Source organism: Rhamphochromis sp. 'chilingali' (assembly GCF_963969265.1).
Source record: "Rhamphochromis sp. 'chilingali' genome assembly, chromosome: 19".
Taxonomy (NCBI): Eukaryota; Metazoa; Chordata; class Actinopteri; order Cichliformes; family Cichlidae; genus Rhamphochromis; species Rhamphochromis sp. 'chilingali'.
Window position 1 is genome coordinate 18,295,518 of NC_137946.1, and position 17,587 is coordinate 18,313,104.

The window sequence follows — 17,587 nt, forward strand, 5'->3', positions numbered from 1 at the left end:
GATGATCTGGTCGATCGTGTGGGTTCGGCAAACTTTGTAACCAAACTTGACCTCTTAAAAGGGTACTGGCAGGTCCCCTTAACTCAACGCGCATCAGAAATCAGTGCCTTTGTTACACCCGATCATTTTTTGCAATATACCGTCATGCCGTTCGGGTTGAGAAATGCCCCCGCCACATTTCAACGACTGATGAACACTGTGTTACAGGGAGTCGTAAATTGCGAAGTGTATCTGGATGATATAGTGGCCTATTCCTCCACCTGGACTGAACACCTCAAGATTCTCAGGGAAATATTTGACCGGTTGCATGATGCCTCTCTGACACTGAATCTGGCTAAGTGTGAATTTGGAAAGGCGGTTGTAACTTATCTAGGGAAACAAGTAGGACAAGGTAGAGTCCTCCCTGTTGCTGTGAAAGTGCAGGCAATAGTAGACTTTCCAGTTCCACAGACTCGCCGGGAGCTGCGGCGTTTTTTGGGCATGGTAGGTTATTACCGTGGGTTCTGCAAAAACTTCTCTGAGGTAGTAGCCCCGTTAACCAGTCTTGCCAGTCCAAAATCGCCATTTGTGTGGACAGAAAAATGTCAGTTCGCTTTCGAAGCTGCTAAAGCTCTCCTTTGTAGTGCTCCGGTGTTGGCCGCCCCTGATTTTACACATCCGTTCAAGCTTGAGGTGGACGCCAGTGTTCTGGGGGCAGGTGCAGTGCTCGTGCAGGAGGATGACAATGGCATTGACCACCCAGTCTGCTTCTTTTCTAGAAAATTTCTAAAACACCAACTGCATTACAGCACGATTGAAAAGGAAGCCTTAGCCTTGCTATTGGCCTTGCAGCACTTTGAAGTGTACCTGGGATCTAGTCCTGTCCCAACCATTGTGTTCTCTGACCATAACCCTCTCCAGTTTCTATCTCGGATGCAAAACAGTAACCAGCGCCTTATGCGTTGGTCCCTACTCCTTCAGGACTTCAACATTGAGATCCGATATAAAAAGGGCTTAGAGAACGTTATGGCTGATGCCCTCTCTAGGGCTTAAATCAAACATCTTTGTGTGGGGTTGGATGTTTGATTTTTTTTTGGGTGGGGGAAAACTGTTATGACCCAGTGATTTGTTTGGTGGTATTTTCCCTTTTCTTTCTTTTTCCCTCTCCTAGAAGGTGGACACCTAGGCGTGGCTGCTAAGTATCCGGGTGGAGTCTTTACCTATCCTCGGATTGGATAATTGATGGACCACCTCCAGTACTTAACGTCCGGATGACAGACACCTGGCAGGGTTTTTGGGGAACCCCGTTGACTCGATCACGGAGTTGTGTGTGTGATTATTGTAGTGCAGGCTGGAGTATTCACGTGTACCTCTAGCCTTGCCATGTAAATAATTGTAAATAAGTTAACCAGTGGCGGTCACTTTTTTGTTCCTTTGTTGTATAACTTTCACTGTCGCAGCCTAGTAGGCGTGAGAAGCCGTTTTCTTTTGTTGAACAAGTTTTCTCCTGTTTTTCGTTAGATAGATAGGTAAGTGACTTGTCTTTTGTTTGGCTTCTTTTTATTTTGGTGTAGGGAAGATTAGGGATTGTTTTATAGGGAGTTTTGTTTATTGTTTTGGCATTGCTCACTGCTGAGGAAAATAAATGGCTGCTTAAATACTTAAAAACGGTGTCGTTGTTGGGGTTTTTGCGTGGGTGGGAAGTGAGTGGGGCAAACTATTTGTTACGTTTATTTACTTGCCGGGACCAGAACGTAACACCTTTGACGCTGCGTTTTCTCCGTTTTTCTAGTCCACAGTAAATGCAAAAATGGAGTTTTTAAAAATCTTTGTTTTCAGTGACCAAAAACGCTGTTTACGTGTGGACGAAAGGTGCAAACGCATAGAAAAATCTAGAGAAAAGTTTATTGTATTTCCAGACTTGCTTTCGGCACAATTTACAGTGCACGCTACTCTGTTTTTTGTCAGACTTGAAATAGCCGAAATACCTTCACGGCGGTACGGTGGCTGGCTGCTTCCCAAACAAATACACATGTGCGGCTTGGCACTTGTGCTGTACGTAACAAGTCATGTGACGTGACGCTGCGGCTGTGATTGGTTCGGCTCTGCGCTACGTAATTTGGATTGGCTGTTCTTTTTTTTTTTTAATTTTTCTATCGAGAAAAAGTTCTATCGCGATACATATCGTTATCGTTCTATCGCCCAGCTCTACGAGCAACCAACTGAATGCATGGGCACCGCTGTGAATAAGAGCTGCATTTTGATCACTTGTGACTTAACCTCTGCAGCATTAGTACGACATGACCCAACAGTTTGCATATATAAAATGCTGATGGCCCTCGCTGCCCCTTTTCTGCCCCCTATCTAATAAAGTCAGAAGCCTGTGACACAATTACTTAAAAATGGTACTCCAGACTATTTCAACTCTTAATGTAACCTGCTTTGGGCCAGGTTTTTCTAGCTAGGCAAAAAGCCAGTCATCTGTAATGTTGAGAACGCAAACTTTAAGCTCGACATACCTCGCTGACTCATTAATTTAGCTTTGCAGTGCTCCCCTGTGGGCACTTCATGACACTCAGTTCTTGTTGTTCTACCCTCCACGACAACACTAATAGCTATAGAGAAAAAAGTGTACATGTGAGAGTACATTGGCATGATTTAGCCAACCCTAATTAGTGGTAATAAGGGTACTAAGTCATAACATCTGTCTTGTTCTTTATAATCTTTGCAGGCTGTTTTTTAAAAACATGTTGTGGCTTAAAGAGAACAGCAGGCTGACATTAACTAACAAAATGTCTGCAGCTCTTGTAGCTTTTGCACAATGTTTAGGCCCAGTGAGCTGCTTGGTTTAAATATATCAAAACCCTGATATTAGAAACTAGAATCCAAGACATGGCAGCTTTCCTCGGTTACAGCTCAGAAATGCTGCTATTAACCAAAACAGTAATTTTCTCCAGACTCACGTCTTGGTCTATTTTCATGTCAGTTTTCTAGCCGTTAACATAAACTCACAAAAACAGCTAACAACGCAGACATGTAAAAATATTTAATAGATGAAGCAGATTAATGTGAATGTAGGTACTTAGCCGAAGATCGTGAGTGCACAGACTCATTTTGCAGTCGTTTACTTTTCCCATTTCAATTCAATTCAATTTCCAGAGAACCATCAGAACATAAAGTCCCCTCAGGATAGCAAGATGGTAAATTGTTGCATCACATGTAATAGGAAGCAATTTATAATTTGCTATGCTGTCCAAAGAAACATTGACTAAAGGAGCCAGTATTCAAAGAGTCATATAATGGGTTTCTCAACAACAAACCAAGCAATCTGAAGACGCTTCCTTTGACTCTATGTAACTCGGGTGGGCCATCTTTTATATACAATTATAATTTACATACATCTCATTATTTCCTTATAATTTTAGTTATTTAAAATAAAAATGAATCAAAATCAAACTTGCACATAGTCAGTCATACATCAGTAATGAAATCAGATCAGATGGCGGTTTAAATAATGCAATCAAGTTTCAGAGCGAGTGATAATGATTACCTTTGTGAGTCATATACAAAAACCACACCGCAAAAGCGTCAGTGTTAACACACACAGGTTAGATGTTCTAGCTTGATATTTCTCTGCAACTTTAGTGGCGGCTATGATAATCAGCAGAGGTGTTAGCTGCTCGCTGTTGTGCGTCGCTGTGGAGGAGTTTGTTTGTTAATTTTCTCAGACTCTCCCACATCTCATAATGAAATTTAGCTCCCTACTTGGGGATGTGATTACTTTGTGTCGTGCCCAAGTATCCGCCCCTTTCCGACTCGCCCGCTGGCATGCACTCACACTGTGCTTAATGATCTGGGTATGCTTCAGTTTGTCTCGCACCTAAACTCCTCACACAAAGTCACTGTCGCTTTCAGTCCTAGACAGTGACATTCGTGATTCTCTGCATTTTCAGGTTTAATGGGGCCCTTTTGAATGTGATGACAGACCGTCCAATCACGTGGCTTATAGATTTGTCAACATGGCAAGGTAGCTGTCCCTGAGGAAGCTTTAGAGTTCCATACTTTAGAGCAGTTAGGGCATCACACCGCACTACTATGCCGATGTACAACCTCTTTAAGCAGCCCCCCCCCCCCAGAAAAAAAAAAACAAAAAACAGAGCATCACCGAAACATCACATGCCATGGAGCAAGCAGCCCTCATGCATATCATGGGGCTTTCAGTTTTTGCAACCTTGCATCTGTGGCATCACCACACACTGAAGGAATGAGTGTATGATAATGATCTAATGATTCATCAGAGCAAAAGATTTCCAGATTATACCAAGGGAGACGTTGGAAAGACAAAAAAAATCCCAAAAGACTTTTGTACTCCAGTAATAACACTGATGTGGAGGTTTTGTATGAGTGGTGACACCTCTGCCGCTTAGGAGAATACTGGAGCCAGCCCAGTGCGCCCTCACTGGTGATATAAATGATGACGTCACTACTTGTGTGCACAATGACCACTGCAGCAACCATAATGAGCCCTTAAGCGGTCATACAAAGGTGGCCATTATCTCAATAAGTCAGGTAAGCATGTTAGATCTCCAGAATAACTTACCATTGCAATGCACCCCACTAAGAATTAGACTCTTAATCACCTGATCACACTGAAAACTGGGTAAAAGCTTGACGGTGCTTGGATCAATCCAAATCTTTCTTCATAGCAAAGGCCTCTGGTGTATTCAGGATATGTTAACATAGCAAAAAACCCATGTGCACTTAGTAGTCGTGAAAATGTTACCTGATTTAATGACACACCAATGATCTTGGCCTTCATTTTGCTCACTGTCACATCCACACTATGATGCTATCCTATTGACAAAATCTGTCCATAAAGAGAGATATGGACACCAGCTAAAGGCACATGAGGCACACTTCAAACCCATTGTGAGTTCACCTTAGGGCAGCAAATTACTGTGCTTTCAATTCAGGATATGCAGGCACATGCTGATAACTTGACTGGAAATTTGGACGTGTAATGTCAGGTCACACAAGCCTAGAGACCAGTCTGCAATCACCTGGCAACCACTGGTCATGAAGGAAAGAAAAATGGAGTATCCACTAGGGCTGGGCCATATTATACCGTTCACGGTAATACCGGTATAATGTTAGGCAACGATAGGAAAATGAAATATCGCGATAGAATGGGAGTAAAACGCGCATGCGCAGTGCCTTTGTTTTCATACGCACATGGCCGATTGTTGAGTGAAACAGATGAACCAGAATTGGTTTGTAAAAATGGTGCAACTTCCGTGATGTGGAACTGGTTTGGTGTTTGTCCGTCAGATACATGACAAAGCACATTTTTTTGCAGAACATGCAAGCGGCCGTTGTTATTGTCATATTTGTCGGACTAAGATGCTCTTAAATCTGGGAGTAATCTGGGTCCTAAACTCCGTATGCTTCAGGTCAAACAACACTGCAGCATCACTTAGAGTTAAAAACTGTCTAAATTCTTTCATCTTTAATAAAACGATCAGCATTGCTGCTTTACCAGGTGTAACTATGAAGTTTAACTTCCAGGCATCCATGAAAACTAAAGTTATTACATTTAACGGAGTTAGACGTTAGCAGGAAGCTAGCGGAAGTTAGCTCGCTAGTTTCGCTAGTTACCTAAGCATGATATAGCATGTTCTGACTGAGAGATTTCTGAAAAAAATCAAACGTACAGTTCTGCTATCACTTCCAACATAAATGAAGACAGGAAACTAAACAGCAGTGACGTTTGTAGGGTTACTGAAGTTGGGCTAGCTGGTATATAATGATGTGCTACGTGATCGCTAGCGACACAGCTATGTTAGCATAACATAAACAGTGAAGCTGGAGGACGAACACTAACACTTTTCCACTTATAAAAGTTAACGTGAAGGTTCTTCATGGTTAGAGACAAATGCAATCGCATGGCAGGATGTTGTAAACGGACCAAACTTCAGTCAGGAGAACAACTGAGATAATCCGTCCACAATATGAGGTTAGTCATTAATATATTGCAACAACATGGGAATAGAGCAGCTGCCAGAGAATTCAACATTAATGAATCAATGGTACAGAAGTGGAGGAAGCAAGAAGAATGAGTTTAATAAAGTTTGATTTATCTGACTGCTTTGTTTCGCTTAATGTGCCTTATAATCCCGTGCACCTTATGGTCCGAAAAATACATACTGCACACTGCAGTTTAATGTTGCAAAGCACCTCTTTTTAACTTCAGTGGATATTATACATGGTTATGCTCAGGATATGTCAGCCCATTTCTACTGGAAATGCCTTTTGGTTAAACTTTCAGCAAGGAATTTGCATTTGCACTGTTACATTTTTATAAAGCTTTAATGTACATAAAAACCAGCTTCTTGTTTAAGTGAAAATAAATGGAAGGTTGTCTTTTTGCGCTAGTAATGTTGTGGAGTTGTATTTTGTCTCGCATCAATTATATCGTCGGTTATATCGTTATCGCAAATTTTCAAATATATATCGTGATAAATATTTTTGGCCATATCGCCCTGCTCTAGTATCCACAACTGGTGAAAACCACCATGCTGCTTTGGTTCCTAGCTGATTCTGCTGTCACTCGTAGTATGCACAGAACACGCCAGCTTGTCTGCAAACACTCGCCAGCTACTCCTCCAGTAGCAGTGATAATGTGAAAACTGCCAAAACTGAGACAGTTTGCCTTCAAAGTACAAACCAGGCCTTTGCAAAACTTGCTGACTGTCGTGCTGAAACAAGTTTTACTCTGAAGGCAAATGCAGTTTTCTTCACACTTTTTCCAAGTTTACTACTGCTCGGCTAGCACGTTTGCAGAGATTTTTGGTGCAGCAAAAATCTCTTCTTTGTAACCAATTTCACCCAATAACCACCAGCAACATCCAGGAATTACTCACCAAGCACCAATATGACAGACAGCTGTCAAGCAATGTGCATGACATGGTGTTACAAACTGCTATATGACTGCAGAAACCCAGACTACGGTTGGGTATTCTGAAAAAAGGGATCATATCCCAATCTTAGTTTCTGCAATCCTGTGGTTATGCGTGCATATAGATCTCTATTCAATTCAATGTTATTTATATAGCAACAAATTACAACAACAGGTACTTTATATTGTAAAGTAAAGATCCTACAATAATATCTATTAATACCTCTGCAATATCTCTCTGTAAAAAGGCATCACGTCTGCTCAAAAGTAAAAACTTATTTCACAAACCCCAGTATCCTACTTGGAGCTTTCAAAATATAACCTTTCAATATAATTCGAAGGTTGGTGATTCGATCCCTGGCTGCTCCAGCCTGCATGCCAAAGTATCCTTGAGCAAGCTACTGAACCACAAGTTGCTCTCTCATGCGTTCATTGGAGTGTGAATGTGTCAAAGTGTTAGACAGAAAGCATTTAAGCTTAGTAAAAAACAACAACAACAACAACAACAACAACAAAAAAACGCTCATATAAATGAGTGTGAATGGGTGAATGAGGAAAGTTGTACAAAGTACTTTGAGTGCTCAAGTAGAAAAGAAAAGCACCATAGAAGAACCAGTCCATTTACCATAACAGATAAGTACCTTTTAGTGGGGAAATCTGTACGATTCCTTTGGAAAGTGCACAAAATGCCAAACCGAGATCCTCCTCATCCAACTGCTCACTTCAGCTTCCCTGACAGGCATTTGTTAGGCTGCCCGATCCACAGTTCAGACCAGGCAGCATGAAATTTAGCCAAATGTTTTTTGTTTTACTTGGCTCTAATATTATCTCCTTCTGCTCCTTAAGAAAAAAAATGTAGTTGTTTTATTCAATACAACTACATAACAAAATACAATTAAAAAAACAAAACACTGCACATATGCAGCTATTAGAAGCCCTGAAAAATGAACAGATTATTTTCTTCTCTCACAACTGAACTGTTTGTTCCTTCAATTTCAGCTACTTTTAACCCCGAAAGAAAAACTGATTTATGAAGCGGCCTCGGTCAGTGGGTCTGCCGTCTGACAAAAGCGCTTGATTTAGAGACCAGACTCCAAAACCTAGTTATGAATCACAACCAAACAGTTTTCTGTAGCTGTAGTTGAGCTTTTACAAAAACACACAGACACACACACAGGACATTGGCAAGCTGCCAGATTGCTTGATTCTGACCTTCTTTTCCACCCACAGCTGCTGCCAAATTTGAGTCCATCCCTCTCTCATTCTGCCACACTGATACACAGTTGAGCTCTGGCAGCCAATCACAGCAGATTATTTCTCAACCTAGGGAGGCTGCGTGGGTACCATCCACCAGGGAACCAGCACTAAATAATCACAAAGGAGCAAGCTGTCCCATACACAACCTCCTGAACATGAGCTACTTTCAGCTTATTACTGGTTTATCACAGTAAAAACACATTTATCCCCCCCACCGAAAGCCTTTCCTGCCCCCCATTAGTTGCTTATGCTCTTCCCACTTTTGTCTTTTAAAGGCAGCTGCCAGCAGAAATGTGAGAACTTTCCATTCTTCGAACCTAATTCGAACTCTGACAGAGACATCCTTGATTTTAACCCCCCTCCCATTTGGGTGATCACAGGGATGAGGGTGAATGTCAGCAAACAGAGAGGGAACCGGACACCGGCCAGCTTTAAGGGCGAACTCGTCAACCTCCGCACGGGCACTCTCACAAAAACAAAGCGATGGAAACTGGCTGAAGAAGGGAAACGCTTTCAAAGAGTTGAGCTTTTCCTCAGATTAAATGAAATGGACAAGTGAAGGCTGAATCACATCTCTACGGGTATTAGGCAGCACACACATCATTACTCCTCTGTATCCATTCACCACAAGGCAACCATCAAAGAGAAACAAACTGAAAATCTTGGTTTTGAAGAGGAAGAGCTTGACTAAACATAATTGAGCTCAGTTTACAATTCAGTTAATGCTTAAAGGAGCACAGCCTGCATTTGATTTTTTAAATAGGGCCAAATTATCTCTTGAAGAAGTGCAAAGCAGCTCCTGATAAATGAGTTCTGCCTGTAGCATTATTTTATTTGCAATTCGCACAAAGAATGAATACATTAAAATCCTATTTGGGATTTTAAATTGTGTTATTTTTAAGAGGATTTTTTTTTAATTTATTAATTTTGTTTGTGTTTGTGTGTGTGTGTAGAGAAATCCATATGAAACAAATATCTAACCCAGCGTTTCATGGCCATGTAATCAGATATTTTAGACTGCTTACAATCTTTAATCCGCTCATCAAAACGCAATGCTGATGATGAAGCGATTTAAAAACAATAGCAATAATAAAATTAAAAACATATACAGAGATTATATTTTTCATATACATATATAGACTGATAGCGGTCACATCAGATGCCCTACAGCTCTCTGGAAGCGACTTAGCTGCAAAAATAAATATGTCCTATTTGATCACACGCTACTTTTTCACCCCCAAAGCTTCTATTTGTGTTCATATTTTCATTGTTGCGCAAACTCGTTAAGTAAAAGTCTTTAAAATCTCGAGAAGCCTTAAATACACAATTACCGCTAGAGGATCAGGTCTCTGCAATTTAAAGAAACAAAAAAAAGTAATGCGCCTTTCACTAAAAGCCCGCAATAATGAGCGTCACAACGAAAATACTACGAGATCACTACCAGAGTTAGGCTAATAATTTATTCTCAAGGCCGATTTCACGTGGGTGAGTTTATTACACAGTCGGGAAGCTGTTCGTGAATAGAGGGTATTGTTATTGGTACAGCAGCGTGTTCAGGCCAGGCTGCCTTATTGCTGTTATGTTGACTGTGGCTAATCCATCTAGCTGCTGTTAGCTCGCTAGTATCCACGCTAAAAACTAGCGTGCCGAGCTAGCGTTAGCAGCAGAGCAATCTCAGTGACAGAGGGCGGACTGAGAGTAACGCTGCACCGAACAAAACACACCGGCTAACTACCGTTATATCCATATCAATATCCCGAGCCCGCTCACACAACCAACCCGACCCCCACTGTCTGTTCGTGCTGCGGGGAGCCCAGTCAGCAGACTACTATTTTACTAGCTAACCATTTTTTTGTTCCGCCGCAGGACCAGGTCAACCAGCGCTGTGAATCGGACAAGGCTGCCGAGAACACAGGCAAGCGAGGCGGGCTCTGCTCCGCCTTTTTTAGCGCTGGAAACCCGGGAGCTCCGCGGATACATCCTGGATCACATCGACTCTGTGGCAACGACGTCCGAAAATATCGCTGCTTTTCAATCAAAACGATTCGCTTCGTTGTGCATTTTCTTACCTGTTACGGTGAATTGTGATAAATCGTGTCCTCCTCTGCAGCTCTCTTCCCCCTCCTAGCTCCAAAATGGCGCCAATATGTATAGATTCAGTGCCCGTGGGTAAAAACCATCGATGGGTGGGTAGCGCCACCTATAGGGCGAGTTCGGGTACTTCTGCTGAGCCCTTCACGTGACGCGCAGAGCGTCTTTTTCAGTTTTTGTTCGTAAAAATTTCCAAAAAGATTTCGAGTATTCAAACACATATAAAATAAAGTTCCTGTAATATATCTAACAGTCCTCGTGAAGCGCACTTTAAAGATAAAAGCAGGTAATTTGCAATAAAAAAAAACCCACACTAAATTAATTTAGAGTGGATTTTATTTAGCACAGGCCTATAAAATACACGAACCCTGCCAAATAAAACATTAGTCTTCTTAAACAGAGATTACATTTAATCCCACAGTTTTAAAAATAGAGTTTTAAACATCCAAACGATAATGTTTTGACACTATTCTTTAAGGCATTGTTGTCTGTTTTGCATATCAAACGGAAAACCCAGGATTCCGACAGAGCCTGAACTCACCACCAACCCATGATTCAACTAAAGGGGTTTGTGCGTGAAAATGATCGCATGAATATGACAGTAATGGTGCATTTACGTTAATCCTGTGTAAACTGGAATTACAAATATAAATAGTTGCTGCTGAATGGCCCTTCTGGCGTTTTAAGTGCACCCCTACTGTTAGAATATATACCATATAAAGTCATTTATTCACACAGACATTTTAAAAATAAAAATCGCATTTATGGGACAATGCCCATGGGTATTTATTTCTCAATTTCCTTTGTTTGCTAACCTACTCATTCACATTTTTAATACGTCTAACACATTTTTGGCTTTCAAATGATAGATTTTCTGACTTCAGTGGCTTTACTAAAAAAGCAATATTACTGAAGTTATACAACCTTCTTGCCAAGCTAGTTCACATAACGTCCAACTAAAAATAAATAAATAAATAAAGATGTAACTGCATGCCTCATTAATCTCCTGCTTGCTTTGTCTTTCTCCGATGGGTCTCTGGCCAACATGAGCCAGCCCATAGAGGGAGCTCCAATATAACATTTCGGATTTGGATCGTTCAAATAAAGCATCGCGCTTGCTGCAGAAGTGGATTGGGCACAGAGTCTTGTTTCAGCAGAGATTTTCTGTAGTTTTTTGATAAAAACAATTTTAATTTAACTTAAATTTTAAAGATGGCCCCAAAAATGTACCACTACACTTTCAAATGCATAGCCAGCCATTCTTGCTGTAGTCAACAGAGCCTTATTATTAATAAATAATAGAGGGCACCGTATCTCTACCTATATTCGAGCCTGCACGCCGCTGTTCTCAATTAACCAATCAGTGCCTAGAGAAGGTACGCGTAGGCTATAAATCTCACGAGCACGAAGTTGGACTGGTTTCATGGCTCCAGGATGGAGGGGTTCCTGTCCACGTTTCCACCATACAATGTATATGGTAACCCTGTCTGCGCTTCCCCGGCTCAGGTCGGCAACTGGGGCAAGAGAGATGGTCGCTTCATGAACCCCCAGAGCCTCAACTACCTGGAGCTCTACAAGACCCTCCTGTCCCAGGTCAACCCCAGTTTACCCCCTCAGCTCAAGAAGGCGAACACCAAAGAGTGCGGCGTGCAAGTGAACGCCAGGGTGGATAAAATTGTCCAGTGCTCTCTGGGCCCCAAAACGCTGTTTTTCGATGAATTTCCCACTCCCTGCAAGCTCCCCATGAGCCCCGATGCGTCCACACCGGAGGAGAAGGCGCAGTGCCACACGCCGCCAATGAGCAACCTGCGCTTCCTGAGGCCCGTGTCCATCTATTCGCCGGTGTTTGACCGCAGGCTCTTCCTAAAGAAACTCGAAGACTGCGCTGGTGAAGGAGAAGGTGAAGCCGCCGCCGAGCAGGCCACGTCCGAGGCCGATGGGGATCAAAGTGGCGAGGAAGCCCCAGAAGACTCCAAGACAGCTTTCCACCGGTCTCCAAAGGGATCCAACTTTCAGGTGGATGCGTGTGGGGCAGTGGCGTCGTTAGGCCTATTTTAGGGGTGCTGAAGCCTCCCTAAAATATTCTTAAGCCCCCCTAAATAATTTGGTGGGGTTTTTTTTTTGTTTTTGTTTTTGTTTTGTTTTTTAACTTATTCGATTTTTTTTTTTACAGAACTTGCAGACAAATTCAATATAAAGATGCAGGAATATGAGTTTAAAGAAATAATAATATAAACCTGTCGCTATTCACACAAATATGATCATAACTCGGTTGGTCCCTTTCGCTTTACATTGTTAAGGTAGCGTCAGTGCTTCGTTATCCAATCCCTTCCAGTTGTTCACAGGGGACATCCACATGACTGAAAATCCAGTCCTCGTTTTCACTGCTACTTTACACTCCGCTCGTATACACCTGCAGAAACACTAGCGTGCATGTGGCAAACGGCAAGAAATCATGGATATACGCAAGTTTTTCAAGAAAGTAAGTTTTCATCACTGGCTGGTAGTAACAATTAGTTAGCTCCAGCTAACAGCAGAGAGTCCCATGTAAATAATGAACCAGGTGCTCCCCATTTTGTAAATAAAAACCTGGCTAGCGCACTAAGTTAAATTGTTAGCATAATGTTAATTTCTGTCACTCGTTTTAGCTCTGAAAAATCCAGCTGAGCTCATTCAGGTATGGTTATCATCAGTGGAAATAATAATAATCACTCCATCCCCATTAACCTGTAGGAGTCAGGGCAGAGGAGCACAGAGAGGCAGAGGGGAGAGACGTCTGCTGGAGAGGTGAGTCAAAGGATGGAGTCATTTGTGATGGAGACAGTCTGATTAGAATTTTATGGGACTCAATATGGATATGAAATATGAAACATTTCAGTCACGGTACAACATATAAGACCTGTTTAACTTGAGCTTTTATTTAGGAGAGTCAAGGTTAAAAAGTGGAGAGAGCAAAGAGAGAGATATGTATATAAGTCAAATTAGCCTGACTCACATATTTTTGAGGGTTCTATTTTAATATTACTTCAATTCAAGTAATTTAGTAATATTTTTCAGGGCTTTAAATTGCAACCATTTTAGTCACATGCGTGCTCAAAATATAATGTTTGTAACTTCAAAATATTTGGGAGCAACAAATTACTGTGGAGCGGGAGCAGAAGTCATGATATTAGCAATTTACATTACAATTCAGTATGTTTTAATGTATCTTGAAGGGTGAGGCAGAAGGAGTGGCTGAGGGAGAAAAAGGTCAACAGGCAAGTTCAAGTCAGAGAGAGCAAGGAGAGACAGAGGAGCTGCAGCAAATAGATCGAGAGGCAGAGGAAGATCAAGTTATTACAGAGAGAGGAGAGCAAACAGGCCAAGAGAGGGAAAATGATGAAGCAGCTGCAGCAACTCATTCTACTACAGGGTTTGATTTAGGTGACAAAGACACAGGGCCCAGACAGGTGAAGCTGAAGAGCTATCCACATGATACTTTTGGTACACAGAAGCGAGCATTTAACCACAGCTGGTTTGAAAAGCACAACTGGTTAGAATATTCAGTCAACCAGAATGCAGCTTTCTGCTTCCCATGTAGAGTGTTTGGCAAAAACATCAAACATGATAGTTTGGTCAGTAACTGTTGCAAGAACTGGAAGAAAGCTTTAGTCATCTTTGGCAAGCATGAGATGGCACAAACACATAAGGACAGTGTTGTTACATGGAAAAGCTACCAGGGAACTAGCAAACAGGGAAACGTTGCACAGATGATAGCAACTGCAAATGTGAGGGAGATAGTCGAAAGAAGAGAGTATCTCAGACGAATTGTTGCAGTCACCTCTATGTTAGGGAGACAGGGACTCCCTTTTCGTGGTCATGATGAAGGTGAAGACAGCCCAAACAGAGGGAATTTTCTTGCGTGCATGGAGCTTTTGAAGGAGTTTGATGCTTTTCTTCAAAAACATAATCCCCCATCAAATGCACAGTATATCTCACCAACATCCCAGAATGACATGATTGACTGTTGTGCCCAGGAAGTTACTAGTGTCATTGTATCTGAAATGACAAAGTCTAAAGTCTATTCCATCATGGTGGATGAGGCAAGGGATAAAAAGGCAGAGCAGTTAGCTGTTTGTGTCAGGTACGTGTCAGAGGGGGCAGTGAAGGAGCGTTTCCTTGCACTTGCAGAGATAAAATCATTTGATGCCCAGTCCATTGCAAATGAGATTCAGCAGCAGATCCAAAACTATGGTCTTGCAGAGCTTAAGTGTGTAGCACAAACATATGATGGTGCAGCCGTTATGAGTGGCTCCACTGGAGGTGTACAAGCACATTTTAGAAGGCTCCATCCTGAGGCTATCTATGTGCATTGTTATGCTCATCAACTCAACCTGGTTTTGTGCAATACTTGCAAGGCTGTCCCAGAGGCTGTGGAGCTTTTCAGCTTGTTGGAGTGTGTGTATTCTTTCTTCAGCACCTCCCTAGTCAATCATCATAAGTTCATGGAGACTCAGGCAAAGCTTGGATTGACAAAAACTGAGCTTGTGCAACTTTCAAACACTCGCTGGGCATGTCAGTTGCGATCAATCAGTGCAGTTCTTGAGACATTGCCTGCCATTTTGGAGTGCCTATCTGCAATTGGATCCCCCATAGCTGTTGGTCTCAGAGCAAAGCTCTACAAGTTCTCAGCAGTCTATGCACTACTGATGTTTCAGTCGATTCTGTCTGTAACCGAAGGACTCCACAAATTCCTGCAGAAAGAGACTTTAGACCTGGCAGAAGCTTTTATCTGCAAACAAGCTGTGTGTGACACACTTAAGGGCAAACACTCAGATGCATTTGCTACAGAGCTGTATGAGAAAACCAAGGCCCTGTGTAACACCCACAGTATCCCTGAACCAGGTGCCAAGACAAGGCACAAACAGAGGAAAATGGAGGATTTTGTCCTGGAGGCAACTGTGGGTTCACGCACTGAATTGAACAACTCAGACACATTGAAAAGAGAGTTACTTTTCCCTTGTGTGGATCGGATGGTTGGCGAGCTTGATCAAAGATTTTGCAGTGTAGATGCAGGGCTGCTAAAAGGCGTCCAGGCATGCAGTCCTAAATCTGAGAACTTCTTGAGTGAACCACACTTGAATGAACTTGCAAAGCACTACAGACTTGACCTGAAAAAAGAGGAGGTTCTGGTGGCCAGAAACTTTCTTACCCGGAAAACAGAGGCTGGATGTCCACCCAAAAATATGTTGTCTGTGTACAACCTCCTTGATTCAGACATGTTTCCCTCTCTGAAGGCAACCATCCAAGTTGCCCTAACAGTGCCTGTCAGCAGCTGCTCGTGCGAACGGTCCTTTAGTGCACTGCGTCGGCTGCACTCCTGGCTGCGTCAAACAATGGGTCAGAAAAGACTTCACAGTCTTGCAGTCATGTCTATTGAAAAAGACACGCTTCAGCATCTGAGTCACAACAGAGTGATTGACCGATTTGCCACTCTTAAAAACAGACGTCATTCTTTGATGCTTCCACCCACCAAGTAACTGGTGATTGCAGCCAGAAAAATGTACTTTTTTATTTTCAGTTTTTTTCTTGTTATTGATGCAGCAAACACATTTCCTCTGTTTTTTTGTTGTACTGTATTATAAAGCAGACTGAAATAAAACAATAGATCTATTGGTGGCCTAGGATGTTTAATCTGTCCAAAAAAGTAGGAAAACAATTTCTCAGTCTTTGTTTTCTGTTTGTGAAATTTTGTGCTCATTCACTACGTTCGTTCATGTCGTGTGCATCTCTTGGGGGCTAAGCCCCCCCTGTCCTTAAAACCTAGTGACACCCCTGGTGTGGGGAAATGGCAATGAGCACTGTCTTTAGCTTTCCAATCCACGATGTAACTCAGAAAAGTCCCTCAGTCATCTATGGTTCAAGCCCTCAAACTATAGCCTAATTAGTATGACTGTCATTTAAAACCTATTATCCATCCGAAAATATAGATTCTTTTAGTTAATTGGCAAATGTCATCGTAGGCTCATTTAAATTTGTTCTGATTTTAACTCGGTACTTTTTTTACACTAAAAAACATCTAACGAAACTCGATTTATTTAAGATTTAAGAAGTGTAAAAGATCATAACGTGTTCAAAAATACAAAGAAATAAAGGGCAGTATAAGATACTAATTGCCCAGACTGTTCTGTATTTAGAAAAGATAAAAAAATGTTTTTAAATTGAAAAACTATCTTGTTTATTAACTACTTTGTAGTATGAATGGTAACGGGGTAGAGCCATTATTAATGGGAAACTCAAAACATATCACGATAGTTAAGTTCAAAATCTATGCACTCACTCACATTCTCCATAAAAGTATCATCAGAATGTTTACAGTCAGTGCAGCCCACAGGGAAAAACCCAGCTGTGGTAAAAAAAGATTTTGTACAAATTTTATTTATCTTTGTTTTTTCCAGTTCCTGGAGCAGAGGTATGGGTTTTTCCACTGCAAAAAGTGCAACATCCGGTGGGAGAGTGCTTATGTATGGTGCATCTCTGGAACGAGTAAGGTTAGTGGTAACGAGCATTGCACAAACAAATGCCTGCTGAGCTAAAATAGAGCGACTGCTTTGGCAGGTGTACTACAAGCAGCTCTGCCGGAAGTGCCAAGTGGGGTTTAACCCCTACAGAGTGGAATCTATCCTGTGCAAGGTACGTGAACTTGTTTTTGAGGAACTTTCGCAAGATGATTTGTTCACTTGGACTTAAAGTGGAGTCGCAGGGTCAGTCAGATTCTGTGTGGGGCATTTAAATAAACTGGATCACATTTCTAAGGCACTATCAGTCTCAGTAAGGCATTCCTTCTGTAGGGATGAGAAAAGCCTGTGCTGTTTCTTATGCTGGTGATGTTCTTTTACACCCCCTGTCAGGGTTGCTCTCAGACTTGCTGCATCTGTGAGAAGAAGCAGAGGCACATTAACATGAAGAAGCCTCACCGTCAGGACCTGTGCTGTCGCTGCAAGGGAATGAAGCTGTCCTGTGACGCCACCTACAGCTTCAAATACATCGTCTAAGTTGCCCGCCGTGAAAGCCTGAGGTTACACCAATAAGGCTGATGTGTAAAGTCATGCCACAAAGAGAAGCTGCCACCGCCCCCAGTAGCAAACTTGAAGAGTCACTCCAATCGCTGCCCTGGTTTGAGCCAACTTTAAAAATTCATTCCCCCTCACTGATCCTGGTACCTAACATGAAAACTATTTTTGTATGAAGAAATAAACACTGCACCTTAAAAGTTGAGATTCCTGAATGTATACATACACTATGAAGTCAAAATGGAAATGATGG

The 17,587-nt window shown here is 42.0% G+C and overlaps 2 protein-coding genes across 4 annotated transcripts in view; one reads left to right on the forward strand and one right to left on the reverse strand.

The window, feature by feature from the left end:
• Positions 1–10,413, reverse strand: part of pds5b (PDS5 cohesin associated factor B) — a 41,389-nt gene extending 30,976 nt beyond the window's left edge. Inside the window, exon 1 of the mRNA XM_080866712.1 lies at positions 10,261–10,413. The gene's annotated coding sequence lies outside the window, so the exon portion shown is untranslated. The remainder of the gene's footprint in view (positions 1–10,260) is intronic.
• A 1,007-nt stretch (positions 10,414–11,420) lies between these two features.
• On the forward strand, positions 11,421–17,514 carry zar1l (zygote arrest 1-like). 3 transcript variants are annotated; one of them, XM_080866397.1, is made up of 5 exons: positions 11,421–12,298; positions 13,016–13,069; positions 16,720–16,812; positions 16,880–16,954; positions 17,173–17,514. In XM_080866397.1, the coding sequence occupies exons 1-5, from the start codon at positions 11,717–11,719 to the stop codon at positions 17,314–17,316; spliced, it is 948 nt and encodes a 315-aa protein (XP_080722523.1). In that variant the 5' UTR covers positions 11,421–11,716; the 3' UTR covers positions 17,317–17,514. The 3 variants fall into 3 exon arrangements, with proteins under 3 accessions (XP_080722523.1, XP_080722525.1, XP_080722524.1); XM_080866399.1 differs by having other exon boundaries at positions 16,720–16,733; XM_080866398.1 differs by lacking the exon at positions 13,016–13,069.
• The last annotated feature ends 73 nt before the right edge of the window (positions 17,515–17,587 follow it).

Bases quoted from the DNA above. Each gene is read 5' to 3' on its own strand.
- zar1l (XM_080866397.1), top strand. From the start codon at position 11,717: ATGGAGGGGTTCCTGTCCACGTTTCCACCATACAATGTATATGGTAAC. The intron at 13,070-16,719 runs GTGAGTCAAAGG...TGTTTTTTCCAG, and splicing joins GAGAGACGTCTGCTGGAGAG to TTCCTGGAGCAGAGGTATGG. The intron at 16,955-17,172 runs GTACGTGAACTT...ACCCCCTGTCAG, and splicing joins TGGAATCTATCCTGTGCAAG to GGTTGCTCTCAGACTTGCTG.